This window comes from Pan paniscus, chromosome 19, assembly GCF_029289425.2.
Source record: "Pan paniscus chromosome 19, NHGRI_mPanPan1-v2.0_pri, whole genome shotgun sequence".
In the NCBI taxonomy this organism is placed as follows: Eukaryota; Metazoa; Chordata; class Mammalia; order Primates; family Hominidae; genus Pan; species Pan paniscus.
Window position 1 is genome coordinate 61,740,148 of NC_073268.2, and position 19,932 is coordinate 61,760,079.

At 42.6% G+C, this 19,932-nt stretch overlaps 1 protein-coding gene across 15 annotated transcripts in view; it reads left to right on the plus strand.

Moving 5' to 3' along the window:
• Positions 1–19,932, plus strand: part of ZNF18 (zinc finger protein 18) — a 53,154-nt gene that overhangs the window by 28,009 nt on the left and 5,213 nt on the right. Inside the window, exons 1-7 of one of the 15 annotated variants that reach the window (XM_063598733.1) lie at positions 16–401; positions 4,218–5,212; positions 9,719–10,187; positions 11,469–11,658; positions 12,071–12,159; positions 18,429–18,513; positions 19,219–19,329. In XM_063598733.1, coding sequence (XP_063454803.1) covers positions 9,801–10,187; positions 11,469–11,658; positions 12,071–12,159; positions 18,429–18,513; positions 19,219–19,329 — 862 coding nt within the window. In that variant the 5' untranslated portion in view covers positions 16–401; positions 4,218–5,212; positions 9,719–9,800. The other 14 variants (XM_063598732.1, XM_055101118.2, XM_055101123.2 and 11 more) reach the window with 14 other exon arrangements.

Sequence of the window (19,932 nt, forward strand, 5' to 3'; positions counted from 1 at the left end):
TTTATCCTGGGACAAATGCAGCAGACAGAGGGCAGAGTATGGGATCTGCAGTCAGAAAAAGCAGAGTTTAAATTCAGCCTCAGTAACAATGTCTGCAGCTTTCAGTTACGCTCTTACACACTCTGGATCTCGATTTTCTTATCTCTACAATGGGAACAAAGATATTTGCCATGTCTGACTCTCATCAATGTTAGACTATTTTTTTCCCTAATTAAAAAAGTTGATATCTTTTTTATTTTTTTATTTTATATATTTTTTGGGGACGGAGGCTTGCTGTTGCCAGGCTGGAATGCAATGACGTGATCTCAGCTCACTACAACCTCCGCTTCCCGGTTTCAAGCTATTCTCCTGACTCAGCCTCCTGAGTAGCTGGGACTACAGGCGCACACCACCACGCCCAGGTAATTTTTGTGTTTTCGGTAGAGACGGGGTTTCACTATGGTAGCCAGGATGGTCTTGATCTCTTGACCTCATGATCCACCCACCTTGGCCTCCCACAGTGCTGGGATTAACAGGCGTGAGCCAACGGGCCCAGCCAAAAAGTTAATATCTTCTAGTTTGTAAGAAATAGACTTGATCCTGCAGTTTTATTTTGTTTTCTCCCTCCCACCTTTCATCCTTTCTTTCTTTCTTCTTTTTTTCCCACAAGGTTCTTTTGCTCTATTGCTTTTACTTTTTTTTAAACCTCTTCGAACAACTCAGAATTTTTATTTTAAAATATCTTTCAGATTGCTCTATTATCTCTGAATTTTGGAGTGCATGTGCTTTCATTTTTTTTAGTAACTAGTGATTTTCATTTATAATAGATTTTTAAAAATTTAGTTTTAGTTTTAATTCATGAATAATAATTGTATATATTTATGGGGTATAATGTGATGTTTTGACATAGGTATACATTGTAAAAGTTTAAATCAAGTTAATTAATATATTCATCACCTCACCTACTTATTTTTTATGGTGAGAACATTTAAGATCTACTCTTTTAGTGATTTTGAAATATACATTTTTTTAAAATTTTTGTTTGTTTTTTGTTTTGAGACGGGGTCTCTCTCTGTCCCCCAGGCTGGAGTGCAGTGGCGCAATCTCGGTTCACTGCAAGCTCCGCCTCCCGGGTTCATGCCATTCTCCTGCCTCAGCCTCTAGAGTAGCTGGGACTACAGGCACCAGCCACCACGCCTGGCTAATATTTTGTATTTTTAGTAGAGATGGGGTTTCACCATGTTAGCCAGGATGGTCTTGATCTCCTGACCTTGTGATCCGCCCGCCTCAGCCTCCCAAAGTGTTGGGATTACAGGTGTAAGCCACTGCGCCCGGCCTGAGGTATGCATTATTATTAACTACGGTTACCACACTGTGCAATAGATTGCTAAAACTTACTCCTCTTGTTTAACTGGAACTTTTGTACCCTTTGATCAACACCTCTCTATTCCCCATTTTCTCTGTACGAGGAATTGTTTTTGGTGTGGCTTGTAACTTTTGACTTTAAGCTCCTCTTTAGTGGAGATTGTTTTCTGTGAGTGTTCCATGTGGCCTAGATTATGTGAGTACCCAGAAGCCTTGTTATTCAAAAATCAATCTCTACTCAAGAACATTTTTCAGTAATTGTCACTCTTCTCCCCTTCCATACAAATTTTTCCTCCCTACTGGATCATTCTAATCAGTGTGTAAGCATGCTGTAAGATCTCCTAATTTGTCTCATTTTGCTATTTCTTTTTATAGCAAAACTTCTTGAATGACTTGTCTATATTTGCTGCTCTAATTCTTCTCTTCTCGTTCCTTATTGAACTTATTCCATTCAGGATTTCTCTACTCCCAACCACTCTTATAAGGTCAAGGTCACCAGTGATTTTATACTCCTGTTGCTCAGTCAATTCTTAATCCTCATCTTACATTTGATCATGGCATTTGATTAGTTGATGATTCTTTCTTTCTTCCTTTCTTTCTTTCTGACAGAGTTTCGCTCTTGTTGCCCAGGGTAGAGTGCAATGGTGTGATCTAGGCTCACTGCAACCTCTGCCTCCTGGGCTCAAGCAATTATGGGTTTATACCTTTTCTTAAGGTGCCAGTTTATATATTACAGGCGTGCACCTCCACGCCCAGCTAATTTTGTATTTTTAGTAGAGACAGGGTTTCTCCATGTTGGTTAGGCTGGTCTGGAAGTGCAGACCTCAGGTGATCTGCCCATGTCGGCCTCCCAAAGTGCTAGGATTACAGGCGTGAACCACCACACCCAGCAATTCCTTCTTTCTTTGAACACTTTATGCAGTTGGCTTCCCGGATCCCACTCTCTGTTTTCCTGCTACCTCAGGGGCTCCTCAGTTTCTTTCTCCTTTAATAGATTTTTCTTATTACCCTGACCCTATATGTTGGCGTGGTCCAGGGCTTGGTCTTTATAGTGCTTCTCTTTATTGTCACTCATTGTCTCATGGCCTAAACGTTTATGGGTGGGCCTGGTGGCTCGCACCTGTAATTCCAGCATTTTGGGAGACTGAGGTGGGTGGATCACCTGAGGTCAGGAATTTGAGACCAGCCTGGCCAACATGATGAAACTTTGTCTCTGCTAAAAATACAAAAAGTAGCTGGGCACGGTGGCAAGCACCTGTAATCCCAGCTACTCAGGAGGCTGAGGCAGGAGAATCACTTAAACCTGGAGTCGGAGGTTGCAGTGAGCTGAGATTCTGGCACTACATTGGGCAACAGAGCAAGATTCTGTCTCAAACAACAACAACAACAAAAACTTTTGCAATTTCCTCTGCCTGGAGGTTCCCACAGATACACGCAAGGCTTGCGTCTTAATTAACTTCAGGTCTGGATTCAAGCCTGTTTTATCTGTTAGTCCTTCCCTGACCATCCTATATAACTTGCACTCCATCTCTAACAGTACCTCTCCTCCTTACCCCAATGTAATTTTCTTCACAACACCTATAATTACCACTTGTGCACTTATTTATTGTCCAGCTCACCCTACAAAATATAAGTCTTGGGAGGGCTGGGACTTTGTGTGTTTAGTTCATTCTTGCATATATAGCTATTGGAAGAGTGCTGGGCACATCATCTGGTAAATATTTATTGAATGAGTAAGTGAATAATAGAAATAGATGACATCTTTTCATTATTTCCTAAGCTGAGGTAGATATCTCCCTATTTTAAAAAATATTTTGGATGTTCAGCCTGTTTCGAAATAAGTGTTTATGCCTTTTCCTAAGGTGCCAGTTTATAAAGAAATTATTAAACTTCAAAGTGTCATTTTCATATCAGGAAACATCTACCAGGATTAGAGTTCTCAAACTGAGGTTTGTGGGTTCCAAGGATGGGTTTCAAGGCTGTGTTAGCTCCCTGAATTTGAGTGCAAAGTGTTGTATGTAGATGTGTATGTGCATTTTTCTTGGGAAAAATTTTACCTTCCATCAGATTCACAAAGGAGTCAGAACCCAATTAATGGTTTTGAATTACTGTTATCTTCCTTGGGTGTTGATCAGCTAAAAGCGAACACATTGAAGATAAAACTCCTATAATCTTCCCCTCTAAACCACCTTATCTCTTGACTTTCTTAGAAGCAGAGCACATTGATGTTGGAAGCAATACCCAATGAAGGTGTCCCTCTAAATGTGCCTGGTAAATTGTTAGCCATGCTGTCCTCAGGAACTCAAAGCAGCGCCATCAATCACATGAATGTTAGAAACGTCCAGCTAGGTGCCATGGCTCATGCCTGTAATCCCAGCACTTTGGGAGGCCAAGGCGGGTGGATCACTTGAGGTCACGAGTTCGAGACCAGCCTGGCCAACATGGTGAAACCCCGTCTCCACCAAAAATACAAAAAAAAAAAAAAAAAAAAAGACTAGAAACTTCCACCTATGTCAGGCTGAAACAGTAGTTTCACACATAGGATCTTGTTCAGACCCTGGGACTTAAGAGAACATGTCGAATCCCTTTTTCACTGGTCACTTTTCAGGTACATGAAGATGTAATCCCATCCCCGCATCAAGCTTTATTTCTCCAGAGGAGGATCTTTAATTCTTGTAAACATGGGACAGGTATAGGACATGTTATGATAATGACAGGTACAGGATATGTTATGATAATGACAGGTACAGGACATGTTATGATAATGACAGGTACAGGACATGTTATGATAATGACAGGTACAGGACATGTTATGATAATGACAGCTCTTCTTTAAATTTTTATTTATTTATTTATTTATTTTATTTCCATAGGTTATTGGGGAACATGGCAGCTTTTTTTGAATACCCTCCTCTTTGCCAGTTGCCCAAGATGGAACACCCAAACTTTGACATGATACTTCCATTAATGCAACTTAGTATCACAAGTTGATGTCGTGGCCCAGCACAGGATGGCCTGGAAACCGGCAACACTGGACGCTGGGGAAAGGGTAAGAAGGCCTTGACCATTACAAATGGTGTGGAACTGAGCCGAGGGAGGGATAGTGAGAAGGGAGAGAGGGTGAGGTGTCTGAGAGACAATGAGGTCAAATCAGAGGATTCAGCCATTGTTGGCGTGTGGGAAAGGGAAGGAGAAGGGAAGAGTCAGGGATGACATTTGTTGAGAGAGAGAGAGAGAAGAAGAGAGAGAGACGCAGGTGGAAAGAGGATGGCACCACATTGGACTAGCCCCAACGGAATGGGGAGAAGTGGGAGAGGACCCAGGGGATGCAGAGCTGATGAGAGTGGGAGAACCAAGACAGAGGAAGAAGGTTGGGGCAAATCAAGTGTCTCAGGGAGGCCCAGTGAGGCAAGAACGGAAAGGAGGAGAAAGGCGGCGGTTAAGAATCAGGGATAATGGCAGAGCGTTGCAGCTCTGCGGGTGGGACTGGGCGGAAGGGTTTGGGAGAGACAAAGAAATGATCTTTGAAGGCCTCGCAGTGCTTGGCCGAGTGCCTGGCACAGAATAGGCGCGCAATAAATGACGGGTGAGAAGTGAAGGAACTCAGGAACAGTGATTAGTGAGTGAGTGACGGAAGGAACGGAGGATGGCGTTGGCTCGGAAACGTCGCTGCCGTGTCGGCCGAGGCTCCTGGGCTGCAACGCCAGAGAGAGGCGGGGCGTCCCCGACGGCCAATAGGAGCTTCGGTATCAGCTCCGCCCCCGCCCCCTAGCTCCGCCCGGTGCCGCACGTCGTTCGCCTGCCGCCTGAGGCGCGCGCAGCCACCCAGCTCCCGGAAGTGCGCCCGGAGCCGGCGCCGCGGGCCGAGGTGAGCGCGCGTGCGGGGCGGTCCCGGCCTCCGGCCGCTCGGGGTCAGGCCTTGCGCTATCTGTGTCCGCACCTGACTCAGCTGGGCACCCCGGAGCTACGGAGGGGCCAGCGGGTTCCCTTGCCCATGCGTCTGGGAGCGCGCGGGGGACGTGGCGAGTGCGGGGCCGGGGCAGCCATGGCTGGGAGTGGACCCTTGGTGCGGGGGGATGTGTGAACCCCGTCCCGGCTCTGCATTCCTGCGCCTCTGCGCCCCGCGGGACCGGCCGGGTCTCTGCACTGGGACCGAAAACGGGCTCCTCCCCGCTGTCTTCCCCTAAGGGCTGAAAATGAGTCTCTGGAAGAGGAAACCCGATGGGATGATGCCTGGAGTCTCTCCCTCTCTCATCAGAGTGCAATCGGCATTTGGGGGGCGCATGGTGGAGAATACATATCCAATGAGCAGCGCTGCCCTGGCCTCGAGCACTAAATGCCAGTTCCCCTAGCTGCTTGTGACAACCAGAAAACGCCCCAACAAATCACCAGACGTTGGCCGTTCTCCCCAAAGCAAAGGCTTTAGAGCTTCCTGGGTTAATCTGGCTGCCACCTGTGAGCCTCGGAGGTTCCTGATCTGTACACCAGGGTAATTGTGGGAATTGGAAATACATGAACCGAACTTAATAATGAGCCGATACCTAGTAGGTGCTTAACAAATGGTTACTTATATATGTAACCATGTATGTAACCACGTGTGTATATTACACCTAGAATGCACTTTTAAAAATTCATTCTATTTGTTAAAGGTTTAATAACAGGTATAACAGACAACCTTATTTTTTTTTCATAACTAATGGGGGCAGTTCCTCATGAGGTTATCGGAATATAAACTCTCTATTAAATTTTTAATACTATATAAAGTAATTTAATTTTGAATAATCGAGACATTTTTCTTACACACTACCTGGGAGTATAATATTACTAACAAAAGATTTAAGTATTTTATAAAATCTGTAGTTTTTCCAAAATGTCATTTCTCTTAAATATTATCTAAACTGCTATCTTAATTTAGGAAACAGATAAATTGCAGTAAGTTTACAGGTCGGTATCTTGCTATCTAAAATCTTGCCGCTTGTTATTTGAAACTCTTGAGCCAAATAGGTTGGATTTACAAAGCAAGGTATTTTTTAAAATATATTTATTCGTTTTTTAAGATGTTATTTGAAACTGTAGGTTTACCTCTGAGCTAAAGCTGCTTTCCAGGTGGTTTGATAATGCTGTCATTGTCACTCAGTATGAAAACATATTTTAATTTCCTTTGTGATTTTTTTCTTTGACTATGGGTTAAGAGCATTATTTAGTAATTTCCATAAATTGGGATTTTCTAGTTATTGTTATTGATTTCTACTTTAATTGCACTATGATCAGAGAATATATTTGAACCCAGGAAGCTCTAAAGTTTTCCATTTGACCTTTCTGGTTTTGTTTCTCTTGTGTTCCTTTTCTATCAGATATTGGGTTTTTGAGTGTTTTTTGGTATTGCTTTAATGGCTTTTTAGCAATACCACTTTGCGTAATATTTTTAGAGCTAATTTTAAGATATCAGTCATTTGAAAATTATGCATATAGTCTGTTTTGATGAATACTCTTTGCACTTGTAATGAATGTATACTCTGCAGTTCTTGGGTCTAGTGTTCTGAAAATGTCAATTAGAGCAAGTCGGTTGATAGTGTTCAGATTTTTTGACTTTACTGACTCTTTTTTTTTTTTCTTTTTTGAGATGGAGTCTCCTTCTGTCGCCCAGGCTGGAGTGCAGTGGTACGATCTTGACTCACTGCAACTTCCGCCTCCCAGGTTCAGGCTGTTCTCCTGCCTCAGCCTCCTGAGTTGCTGGGATTACAGGTGCGCACCACCATGCCCGGCTAATTTTTGTATTTTTAGTAGAGATGGGGTTTTACTGTGTTGGCCAGGCTGGTCTCAAACTCTTGACCACAGGTGGTCCTCCCGCCTAGGGCTTCCAAAGTGCTGGGATTGCAGGCGTGACCCACCGCGCCTGGCCTGGGTTTCTTTTTTTTTTTCTTGCAGTAGTGTGATCTCAGCTCACTGCAACCTCTGCCCCCTTGGGTTCAAGCAATTCTCCTGCCTCACTCAGCCTCCCTGGTAGCTGGGATTACAGGCATGCACCACCACGCCCGGTTAATTTTTGTATTTTTAGTAGAGACGGGGTTTTGCCATGTTGGACAGGCTGGTCTTGAACTCCTGACCTCAAATGATCCCCCTGCCTTGGACGCCCAGAATGCTAGGATTACAGGCGTGAGCCACTGCGCTCAGACCTGGGTTTCTTTTTAAGCAAAAAATAAATTTAATGAGGACCACATACAAAACATTTGGTATTGGATTACGGTTGCAAGGGTCCATTTATACAAGGATTTTCGTCTGCCTCTGTGACTCCTGCAAGACCAACCCTTCCTTCTCCTTCTCCTGTTCCTTGTCCTCTTCAGGCTACTCAGTGTGAAGATGATGAAGGTGACCATCTTTATGGTGATTCACTTCCACTTAGTGAATAGTAAATGTAGTTTCTCTTCCTTATAATTTTCTCTTTCTTTTTTTTTGAGACGGAGTCTCGCTCTGTCGCCCAGGCTGGAGTGCAGTGGCACGATCTCAGCTCACTGCAAGCTCTGCCTCCCAGGTTCATGCCATTCTCCTGCCTCAGCCTCCAGAGTAGCTGGGATCACAGGCGCCCGCCACCACGCCTGGCTAATTTTTTGTATTTTTAGTAGAGAAGGGGTTTCACCGTGTTAGCCAGGATGGTCTCGATCTCCTGACCTTGTGATCTAGCCACCTTAGCCTCCCAAAGTGCTGGGATTACAGGCGTGAGCCACCTGGCCTGGCCTCTTCCTTATAATTTTCTTAATAATATTTTGTCTAACTTACTTTATCACAAAAATACAGTAACATGCAAAATGTATGTTAATCAACTATTTAAGGCATCAGTCAATAGACTGCTAAGCTTTTGGGGAATCAGAAGTTATATATGGATTTTCTACTGTGTGGGGGGTTGGCGCCCCTATCTCCTGCATTATTCAGTGGTCAACTGTAATTCTTTTGACTTCGCTTTTTCCTTTCTCGGGCCCTTGAAAAAAATTTGTTTTTCTTTTTTAGTTTTTAAATGATTTTCCAATGTCGGATAAATTATTTTGGTGAAACGGTAAGGATGAAGACATTGTTTCCTACACCTTAAGAAATAAGCAGCTACAAAAAGCTAGAGTATTGTACTGATCTCTGATTAAGCCAGATCCTCAAGTGATGGGGTATCTTTTTTTAAAAATTGCCGTGATTAGTCTTAGGGAGAAATGATGACCACCAAATTCTTCATAACATTTAAGGATTTACCCAGTAATCCTATATTATGATTACTTGCAAGAAAGTTAACTAGAAATAGTGGATGATCCTTTTTAGAAAAATATTATTTGCGATTTAATATTTCTCTTTCTACTGTCTTTGTTGTGATCTTCTAAAATTTGATACCATTCACATAAAATAGTGATTATTTATATCTACACCATAGGAGTATTTTCAAGGTAGTTAGTCTTCTCAACCCTCTTTTTTTTTTTTTTTTGTGAGACGGAGTCTCTCTCTGTCCCCCAGGCTGGAGTGCAGTGGCGCGATCTTGGCTCACTGCAAGCTCCACCTCCTGGGTTCACCCCATTCTTCTGCCTCAGCCTCCTGAGTAGCTGGGACTACAGGCGCCCGCCACCATGCCTGGCTGATTTTTTGTATTTTTTTTTAGTAGAGACAGGGTTTCACCGTGTTAACCAGGATGGTTTCGATCTCCTGACCACGTGATCCACCCGCCGGCCTCCCAAAGTGCTGGGATTACAGGCGTGAGCCACCATGCCCAGCCTTCTCACCCTCTTTAACCCCAAGGTTGAAAGTGTCAGGTATGATACTTGTTTTTTTCATAAATTCTCAAATAGACCTATTTTAATATGGCACTCAAAAGACCTCTCTTGGAAGTTTCATTACACCTTTTTGGTATACTTTTGGAAGTACTTTTGGTACCTTTTGGAAGACTTAATTTGTTCTCTTTAACCTCCTATTTATTACAGAAGCATGTAGGCATTAGCTTTTATTCCTAGGGCATTAATATCTTTTTCCAGCTTTATTTTTTAGTATGCAGATAGATAGATGAAGATGTAGAAGTGTTTTGTAGAGGAGCCGTTTACCTGGAAACCTATAGTGAAAATGTTTCGTATGGTGCATTTTATTCTTCATTTTGTCTGGACATTTGAAGACCAAGAAAGAACATTATAAAATGGGCAGGGAAATGGTGGCTGTTTAGATACAGTATCAGTAGTTTGCTTTGTGGCTTCAAGTTTATAATCTTTCAAAATAGAATCGTGTATCCATTGAGCAATTTCAGAAGCTCCATAGTTGACCCCATGGCTTCTCAGGTAGGGCATGTGAATTTGTTCTTTCTGAAAATGTGTCCCCTTCCTCTGTGTAGCACTCAATCTCATTCCCTTTTTAGTGTCCTGGTGAAGACCTAGTTCTTGCCGGAGACAATTCCACTACAGAAGCACTTTACTTAAAAGGACTTGCCAGGCTGGACAATGCCCGTTGACTTGGGGCAGGCCCTAGGCCTGCTGCCATCACTGGCGAAGGCCGAGGACTCCCAGTTCTCAGAATCAGATGCTGCCCTTCAAGAGGAACTCTCCAGCCCTGAGACCGCACGCCAGCTTTTCAGGCAGTTCCGTTACCAGGTGATGTCTGGGCCTCATGAGACCTTGAAGCAACTTCGGAAGCTCTGTTTCCAGTGGCTACAGCCAGAGGTTCACACCAAAGAGCAGATCCTAGAGATCCTCATGTTGGAGCAGTTTCTGACCATCCTGCCTGGGGAGATCCAGATGTGGGTGCGGAAACAGTGTCCAGGAAGTGGAGAAGAGGCAGTGACCCTTGTGGAAAGCTTGAAGGGGGACCCCCAGAGACTGTGGCAATGGGTAAGCAGAGGGTATTATGATCTGCGAGTGAAACACAGGGCTCCTCTCTGGTCCCATCAGGTGTGTTGTCTTTTTTCTGATACCACTTATGACACCAAATGGGTGGGGCTTTTCACACCAATGGCCAATTCTGTGATTCTCTAACACCAGTACAGTGTCCAGCAATTCAGTTCTGAAGCTAACTCTGGAGGTTCAGGGCTCAATCCAAGACTGCTCCTGATCTCAGATGCCAGTCACAAGTGCCAGGGGCCACCTGTACTTCTGACAAATTGGCTATAAATTCGGAGGTTCCCACAATCTTCTCTTCAAGTTTGATAATTAGTTAGAATGACTTACAGAACTCAGGGAAGGATTTTACTTCCTGTTACTGACTTACTCTAAAGGATACAACTCATTAACAGCCAGAGAGAAGAGCTGCATAGAGCAAGGTGTGGGGGAAAGAGCGTGGAGCTTCCATGCTTCTCCTGGCATGCTACGTTACCAGTACCTCCATGAGGTCACCAACCTGGAAGCTTCCTGAACCTCATGGTTTAGGGATTTTTATGGAGGCTTCACTGCTTTGGCACACTTGATACAGTCATTTGCCATTGGTGATTGAGTATCTCCAGCTGCCCTCCCCTCCTCAGAAGCTGGGTGGAGATACTGAAAGTTCCAACCTTTTAATCTCAAGGTTGGTTCCTCTGGCAACCAGCCCCCATCGTGAAGCTATCTAGGAGCCTAGCATAAACTCAGGTGTGGTTGAGAAGGGCTCCTTATGAATAACAAAGCCTCTTCTTTCACCTCTGTCACTCAGGAAATTACCAGGGTTTTAGGAGCTCTGCGGGAATGGGAACTGGGGACAAAGACTAAATGTGTATTTCTTATTATACCACAGCTGGATTCCCCCATACCTCACCTAATTCTAACACTCTCTGACTCTCGACACTCTTTAGCTATTGAGGATTGAGGGTAAAGTCTCCCAGCGCATTCCACCTTTAGACTAGAATGTTTGAGAAGTTATTTAAAAGATGCCTGAGTTTTCATTGGTGGCGCATATCCAGTAGAAGCACGTTAGTGGCATGTCTTGAAGGTCTCCCACGCGTGATTCGGGCCTCAGCTTTTGGTGTCTTTTGGGACGTTTCTTTCCCTGGTTCCTGCTGGACTAGAAATAAAAGCTGGTTTTCTCTTTCTCCACATCCTTAGAAATTGTCTTATGATCTGTTGTAGAGAGTAAGCTTTGTGTCTTTTAGAGATCCTTACTCTGGATTCTTCAGTAATTACTAATTAATATATGGTCTCTAGATCAGTATCCAGGTTCTAGGACAGGACATCTTATCAGAGAAGATGGAATCTCCAAGCTGCCAAGTGGGGGAAGTGGAGCCCCATCTTGAAGTGGTGCCTCAGGAGTTGGGACTTGAGAATTCATCCTCAGGGCCTGGGGAGCTTCTGAGCCACATCGTGAAAGAGGAATCTGACACAGAAGCAGAACTAGGTGAGGATGGTGCTGTGTGGTGTTCTCTTGGAGAGATTTTGGGATTGTGATTAGTAGGCCTAAGTGAGTTGAAATAGTATGCTGCTCAGATTGGCGTATCCCTGAGAGGTTTGCAAACAGGTTAGACCTAAATAAACTGCTCTTGTATGGAGAGTCAAAGTCTGTGTTTTAAACTGCTTTATGACTGGGCCAGACCATTTGGATTTTGGCTCTGAGGAAGGAGGTGGGAGAACATATGGGTGAGACTGGAATGTTGGAGGGGATTGGAGTGTGTCAGGGAGATAAACACAAGTCTTGAAATATAGATGGCAGTACAGGTATTGTTCTGATTTGTGAAGATTGTTATCTGCGCCCTCTGGGGAGTGGTTAAGGAAGACATCCAGATTCTGAAAACTTCCTCTCCTCACTTCAGCCCTGGCTGCCTCCCAGCCTGCCCGACTGGAGGAAAGGCTGATCAGAGACCAGGACCTCGGAGCCTCACTGCTCCCAGCAGCACCTCAGGTGAGCTGACGTACAAAAGCGATGAAAAGGAAACTTTTTACCTTTTATAATCTCATCCTCCTGCCTCTCTTCACCCCATTCTCCATCCTGAGGAAACTTCTGATCTGCTCTCTGTCACCATATGTTAGTTTACTTTTTCTAGAGTTTTGTAAAAATAGAATCATGCCAAATGTACTCTTATCTTTGTTCTTATGCATATAATGTGTATATATATACATATATATATATATTTGCTTATTTCAGTGTATTCTCATTTTTTAAAACAATTTGATTTTGATGTGCCTTGGAGTCATTTTCACATTTCATGTAATTGGGATTTATTGAGTTTCCTAGCTCTGTGGGTGTATGGTTTTCACTAAACTTGGAAACTTTTTGGCCATTATTTCTAAAGCATTTTTTTTTCTGTCTCGCTTATTTCTCCTCTCCTTTAAGGACTTGGGAAATAATACCTGTGGAATGTGTATAATGATAATGTATATACATGTATCAGAGCTCTTCAAGTTGTCCCACAGCTTACTGATTGTTTTTCTGTTTTTGAAGTCTTGGTGTTTTATTTTGGACAATTTCTGTATGTCTTGAAGTTCATTAATCTTTTCTTTTATAGTATCTGATCTGCTGTTAATCTCATCCAGTATATTTTTCATTCTGTTATTGAAGTCTTGGTCTTTTATTTTGGACAATTTCTGTATGTCTTGAAGTTCATTAATCTTTTCTTTTATAGTATCTGATCTGCTGTTAATCTCATCCAGTATATTTTTCATTCTGTTTTTGAAGTCTTGGTGTTTCATTTAGGACAGTTTCTATTTTGATGTCTTTAAGTTCATTAGTCTTTTCATCTCACAGCATCTAATCTGCTGTTAATCTCTTCCAGTATATTTTTCATTTTAGATGAATTTTTCACCTCCAGAAGTTTGATTTGGGGCTTTATTGTATCTTTCATGTCTATACTTAATGTGTTCAATTTTTTCTCTAGCTTCTTGAACATATGGAATATAGTTGTATTTGTATTAATATCCTTATCTACTGATTACTACCTGCATTAGTTCTGGGTCAGTTTTGATCAATGATTATTCTCATTATGAGATGTATTTTCCCGCTTCTTTGTATGCCTGGTAATCTTTGTCTTTTTCGTTTGTTTTGAGACAGGGTTTCACTTTGTCTCCCAGGCTAGAGTGCAGTTATGCAGTCATAGCTCACTGCAGCCTTGACCTCCCGGGCTCAAACCATACTCCTGCCTCAGCCTCCTGAGTAGCTAGAACTACAGGCATGTGCCACAATGCTTGGCTAATTTTTTTTTTTTTTTTTTTTTGAGACAGGGTCTTGCTGTGTTGCCTAGGCTGGAGTGCAGTGGCGCGATCTCAGCTCCCTACAACCTCCGACTTCTTGGTTCAAGCAATTCTCCTGCCTCAGTCTCCTGAGTAGCTGGGATTACAGGCGTGTGCCACCACGCCTGATTAATTTTTGTATTTTTAGTAGAGATGGGGTTTCACCATGTTGACCAGGCTGGTCTCAAACTCCTGACCTCAAGTGATCCACCCAGCTGGGTCTCCCAGAGTGCTGGGATTACAGGCGGGAGCCACCATGCCCGGCCTGCTTGGCTAATTTTTAAATTTTTGTGTGTCTTACTATGTTGCCCGTGCCTGGTAATCTTTGATTGGGTATCACATTGGTGGGGTGCTGTATATTTTTGTATTACTATAAATGTTCTTGAACTTTGCTATGGGGTGCAGTTATTTGGACACAGTTTATTACATGGCACCAGAGAAACATTTAGTCGAGTACTATTTTTTCCATGCTAAGGCACTTCCCTTCTGAGTATTCTGAGTAATCTGATGCCCCTTCATATACCAGGTTTTCCACTCTGCCTGGTGGAAATACAAACTGTTTCCAGCACTGTGTGAACTCAGGGGATTGTTCCCTCTGATTCTTTTGGGTGGTTATTTTCCAGACTTTGCGGGGACGCTCTGTAGATCTCTGGAGCTTTCTCTTTGTGAAGTTTCCTTCTCTCCAGTTTTTCTACCCTGTCAACTCTAAGGATCTTGGCATTTCCAGACTCTGAGCTCCTTCTGCTCAACTCAGGGAGGCTGCCTGGCTCAGCCTGGGTTTCCCTTCCTGTGCTGCTGCCTGGATCCTCTGTCTAGGCAGTAAGTTTGGATAACTAGAGCTCACTGAATTTGCTTTCCCACTTTCAGGGATCTTGTTCTGCTCTGCTTGTGTAATGTGAAATGTCTGAAAACTATTGTTTCATACATTTTGTCCCATTTTTAGTTGTTTCAGGCAGAAGGTAAATTCAACAATTCCTAATACTTCATTTTTGCTGTACATAAAAGTCTCTGGGACAGATTTATGTTGATATTTAGTTAACAATTTTGAAAAGTTGTATTTTGTAAAAAATTTTTTTTTCACGAACCTATACATCTTAATTAAAACATCATTTAAAACGTTGAAGGAACTCCTCTTGGGACTTGCCTTGCAATCTGCTGTAGCGTGAAGATGAAAATAGAGAAGGCAGTAGGTAATGCTGTGTTTCAGACCAGGGTCTGAGCTTCAGCTCTCCAGGCTCAGATATATAAAAACTAGAATACCAATTTCATAGTTTACTCTGGGGGAAGGTGGATGGGGAGGTGGCAGGGAAGAGAAATATCTTTTTAGTGAATCAAAGGTACCCTTCTGCCTGCTTTCAAGGTGCCCAGAAACCAAATTGTTAAGCAAGATGTTGCTTGGTGAAAAAGATTTGGGTGTTCTGTGGAATATGTCAGCCAGGCTTGGAGGATTATTGTTGTTTCTGTAGTAGGTACAGAGTATCCTCACCTGTTCTGGATAACTTAAAGTCAAAAGATTTAAAATGCTCATCAGCACCAATTTGTTTTTTACAACCGTATTTACATGTATATGTGTGTCTGTATTTCCCTACCTTCAGATGATAACTAGTTAGCAACCATTTAAGTCAAATGAACAAAAGTTGTCCCTACCCAATCTGAATATCCCCTCCAAACTAACAGCAATTATTTGCATCAGAAAGACTTTGATATTTAATGGAATCCTTTGGAAGTAAAAGGAATTTTTAAATTAATCACTCCCTCTAATCTCTTAAATAAGTGAGGAACTTCATAAATAATGCCAGAATAATGACACGGTATTACTATCAGTACACAGTAGTTATTTCATTAGTGGAAACCATGACTCGGTTGGAACCTCACATAGACTCCAGCAGCGCATTTACTCACCTTCCCCTGTTTTCAGACTTAAAGGAAAGGAACAGCGTGTAACTAAGTGCAAGTCAGTTGTAATATCTTATAAACCCACAAGATGGTGCCAGTTCCACACAAAAATAGAATTTTCCCATCAAATCCCATGTGTCTGTCTTTCAGGATAGAAAGTTAGGTTTTTCCGTCTCTTCTAAATATGAGAAAGAGGCAAGCTGGCTGCCATTGGCGTCTTGCCTCTTCAGTAGGAGGTTTTATTCGAAGTACCCAGCTTCTTGGCAGTTTCTTGAGTAAATTTGTGTTTTTAAGCTGGAGGTACCCTGTTAGTGCTCCTGAAGCAACTTTTCTGGTTTTTGAGTGAGCTGATTTTGACCCTTGGGGGTTTTGGTGGCTGTATCCTTTTCTGCCTTGTACTCTTCTTGGTAGTTACTGTTCTGGTGTTCATGGAATAGATCCTGTGTCAGCAAGCCAGGCAGCCAGGCAGATATTACTGTGCTTGGCATGTGCATCCTTTTCTCTGCTAGCACTGAAGCCAGGGTCCATGTGTTCTGACCACAAAGACTGAGAACTCCTGTATTCAGCAATGTTTGCTCAAGTGATTATTTTCAGGAGGTTGTTAAAATAGCTGCATTCACAGAAGATTAACAGAATAAGCTGCTAGCTGTTTATACTTTAAAAATTAAAAAATTTAAATTAAAGTTCACATTAAAAATGTGGTTATAGTTAATAGTTGACTGTGTAATTCAGTATATTGAGGTCGCTTTTCAGCTTCCTATCCTTCCCACCCAAAAAAGTCCAAACCCTCTTTCGTTTGTGTGTTTGGCTTAGCACCTGCTAATTGAACAGTTTTTGGTATCTCTTTTCTCCTTGAGCCATTTCCACTTCCCTTTGATGTGCTAGGGGGCAGACTTGACTTAGGACTGAGAGTGTATTAGTCCGTTTTCACACCGCTGATAAAGACATACCTGAGAATGGGCAGTTTACAAAAGAAAGAGGTTTAATTGGACTTACAATTCCATATGGCTGGGGAGGCCCCCAATCATGGTGGAAGGCAAGGAGGAGCAAGTCACATCCTTCGAGGATGGCGGCAGGCAAAGAGAGAGCTTGTGCAGGCAAACTCCCATTTTTAAAGCCATCGGATGTTATCTTATTCACTATGATGAGAACAGCACAGGAAAGAACTGCCCACTTGGTTCAGTTATCTCCCACCAGGTCCCTCTCACAATACATGGGAATTATGGGAGCTACAAGATGAGATTTGGGTGGGGACACAGAGCCAAATCATATCAGAGAGTGCCTTCCCCAAACAGTATATTGTGTACAGTAGGAGGATGACTTTGTAGTTCCTTTCCTCATTTCTATTCCCTGAAGCCTGGCTATTCATGTCTATCCACTTTGGGGTTTCTGAAAGTGTGCAGAATCCCTTAATTCTCTCTGCAAACCCTTGGGGTGAGACTGGGAGACTGCATGTGATGGTAATAATATATATTATCTACTGAGGACCTGTTTGCTAAGGGCTTTATTTCACCCTGGTAACATATATCAAGTGCCTCTTCTGTCCTGGACAGGGTCTTGGGAACTGGGAAGGTATTATACAATGGAGAGGATGACAGAGTCCTTTTCTCATGGAGCTTACATTGCTAGTAGAGGCAACAGTTAATCAAATACTTACATGTGTGCACATACATTTGTACATACACATAAATATTTAATAAATGGATAAATACTATAAATAAAAGAAGTACAGTGTGCTATGAAAACAGGTGACACTTGCATTATTTATCTCAAACCTCCCAACACTTTTTTGAGTTCAGTGCCATCATTACATGAGGCCTGAAACTCTGGAAGGTTAAATAACTTGCTCAAGGTCGCACAGCTAGAAAGTGGCAAGGTTGGGACATAAAACTCAGTACATCTGACTCCAAAAAATGGGCTGCTAATCCCTCTGCTATACAATCTGAGTTTCTAATAGTCAGCTTCTTGGTGGAAGACTGAAATTTGAATTCATGAAAGCAGACCCTAGCTGTATGGTATTCCCAGTTTTGAGTCTCCAGTCTGTCGTTTCATAGGAAAAGCAGGGCTTCTTTTGGAGATTGGGACACCTTGCTCCAGAGAACCTACCAGTTTTCCACTGTCTGGGAAGAAAACTAATTTAATGTTAGACTCTAAATGCAGAACTTTAAGATATTTCAAGTATGGCTATAACATCTCTCTCTTCTCTGAATATACCAATCTTTGTTTCAGGGTGAAGCTTACAATGCAGTTGACTCTTAACTACATCTTACTGATTTGCACCTGCTTTTCCAACAGATTGCTTTTTAACTTCTTTCTTTGCTTTTTGAATTTCCTGATTTTAATTAAATAGTGGGACTATCAGACTCTTCCTCCTCAAAGACCTCTAGTACAAGCACTTGAGTTAAAAAACAAAAACAAAAACAAAAAACAAATAGTACCGGCCAGGCAAGGTGGCTCACACCTGTAATCCCAGCACTTTAGGAGGCCAAGGCGGGCAGATCACGAGGTCAAGAGATCGAGACCATCCTGATGGTGAAACCCCGTCTCTACTAAAAATACAAAAATTAGCCAGGCATGGTGGCATGTGCCTATAGTCCCAGCTTCCTCGGGAAGCTGAGGCAGGAGAATCGCTTGAACCTGGGAGGTGGAGGTTGCAGTGAGCAGAGATTGCTCCACTGCACTCCAGCCTGGGCGACAGAGTGAGATTCCATCTAAAAAAAAAAAAAAACCCAAATAAAAACAAATAGTATGGAAAAGGCTCCTGCCCTCTATACGTTCTCCACTTTTAAATAATTCACCTGAAAAGGTGCAGAATGTAAAGCCTAGATGTTTTCTCACCAAGGAAAGAAACACTGATATAGGGACTGTTGTTTTCCCTTTGGCCTCTTTGTCCCTTGAACCACTCTGCTGGGATTTCTCAGGTCTTGCGATGACCAGGATCCTATGGCACGTTTCTGTCTTCTCAGCTTTCCTTTAGGCAGGGAAGGCAGGTTCAAACACCTTCACTGGAGTCATGGTATTGTATTGCTTTTTTTTTTTTTTTTCCAGGAACAGTGGAGACACCTGGATTCCACTCAAAAGGAGCAATACTGGGATCTCATGCTGGAGACCTATGGGAAAATGGTCTCAGGAGGTGAGGGTGTGGGTTAGTCTGATGGAAGGAGGTAGAAGGACTGGAAAACTGTGAGGCATTTTCCATGCACTTATAGAGACATCTGCTGAACTGAAAATCACCAGGTGAAGGAAATCGTTAGGGACACAGTTGGGAACTGGGGCAAGTTGGAGCTAGCAGAATTAACAGTAAGAACTTCCTTGTATTGAAAGTATTCAGTGTGCCAGGAACTGTTTGTGGGTACATTGCACGGAGTAACTTCTTTAATCTATGAAATTGATGATGGTATTCTCATTTTAAGCCTGATGAAAGTGAGTGTCAGATCAAATACTTACCCACTGCCACATAGCTCATAAGTGGGCTGAGTGATGATGGAACTCAGCTGTGGCTGGTTCTGAGTCCATGCTCTTTTCTACTAAACCACACTTGTCAACCAACCATTGGTGGGATCCCCGTCATGATTCTCACACCAGCCTGCCAGGTAGTCTACAGACCTTTCTGTCCACCTGCCTAGACTCTTGTTTTCATGGCCTTTACCATCTGTCAAGGTCATCCTGTGAGTACTGGTGTCTTACAAGCTCCACACGCTGTTCTAAGGTGAGTTTCTGCAAGTGTCCAGAGCCTTCATATTTTCCCTCATGCGTAGGGTGCTCCTTTGAAAGACACAGCTTGAGCTCCCAGTCTTCCCTATTCATCCAGGCCCACCATACATCTTTCTCTCTATAGCAGGCATTTCCCATCCCAAATCTGACCTGACTAATTCAATAGAATTTGGGGAAGAGCTGGCAGGACTATACCTTCATGTCAATGAGAAGATCCCAAGACCCACCTGCATAGGTGAGTAATCTTTCATTGGTCTGGAATCATTTCTGACTGCCTGTCATTAAATTGGAGGTGATTGGGGAGGTGGTGAAGGAGGTCGGGGGAGGCAGAATATTCTATTACGTTGGTTATAACTAGCCATGATCTGATTGGTTTGATTTAACTATTGAGATTGAGTCTACTTATCTCTGGCTATAGGGCTGTTGACACATATTTAACTATGGAAGGAAGACCACACATCAGACCTGCTGCCTTTAATCTTGTCTGTTACTTTAGCTTTCTTTCTCTGAAAGAATTAAGATTCACACAAATTAAGACCAATACAAATAGAGTAGAATTTCATTGCAAAGGATTATGTAGCAGCCATTATTACCCTTCCTAGCAAGAAGCTAGAGTATCTAGACATAAAACAAACAGAAAAAAATGTTTTATCTAATCCCTATGCACCTAACATTTCTTAAAACAGCAGCATCAACAAATACTTCATATAAATAATTTATTTAAGACTAGGGAAGAAGAAATCTTAACTTGTTATCTTGTAAAATAGTCATTCTTTGCTTTCTACACTTTTTCTGAAACATTGAAGTTACGTAAAAACTAATTGCGAAACCTACACAC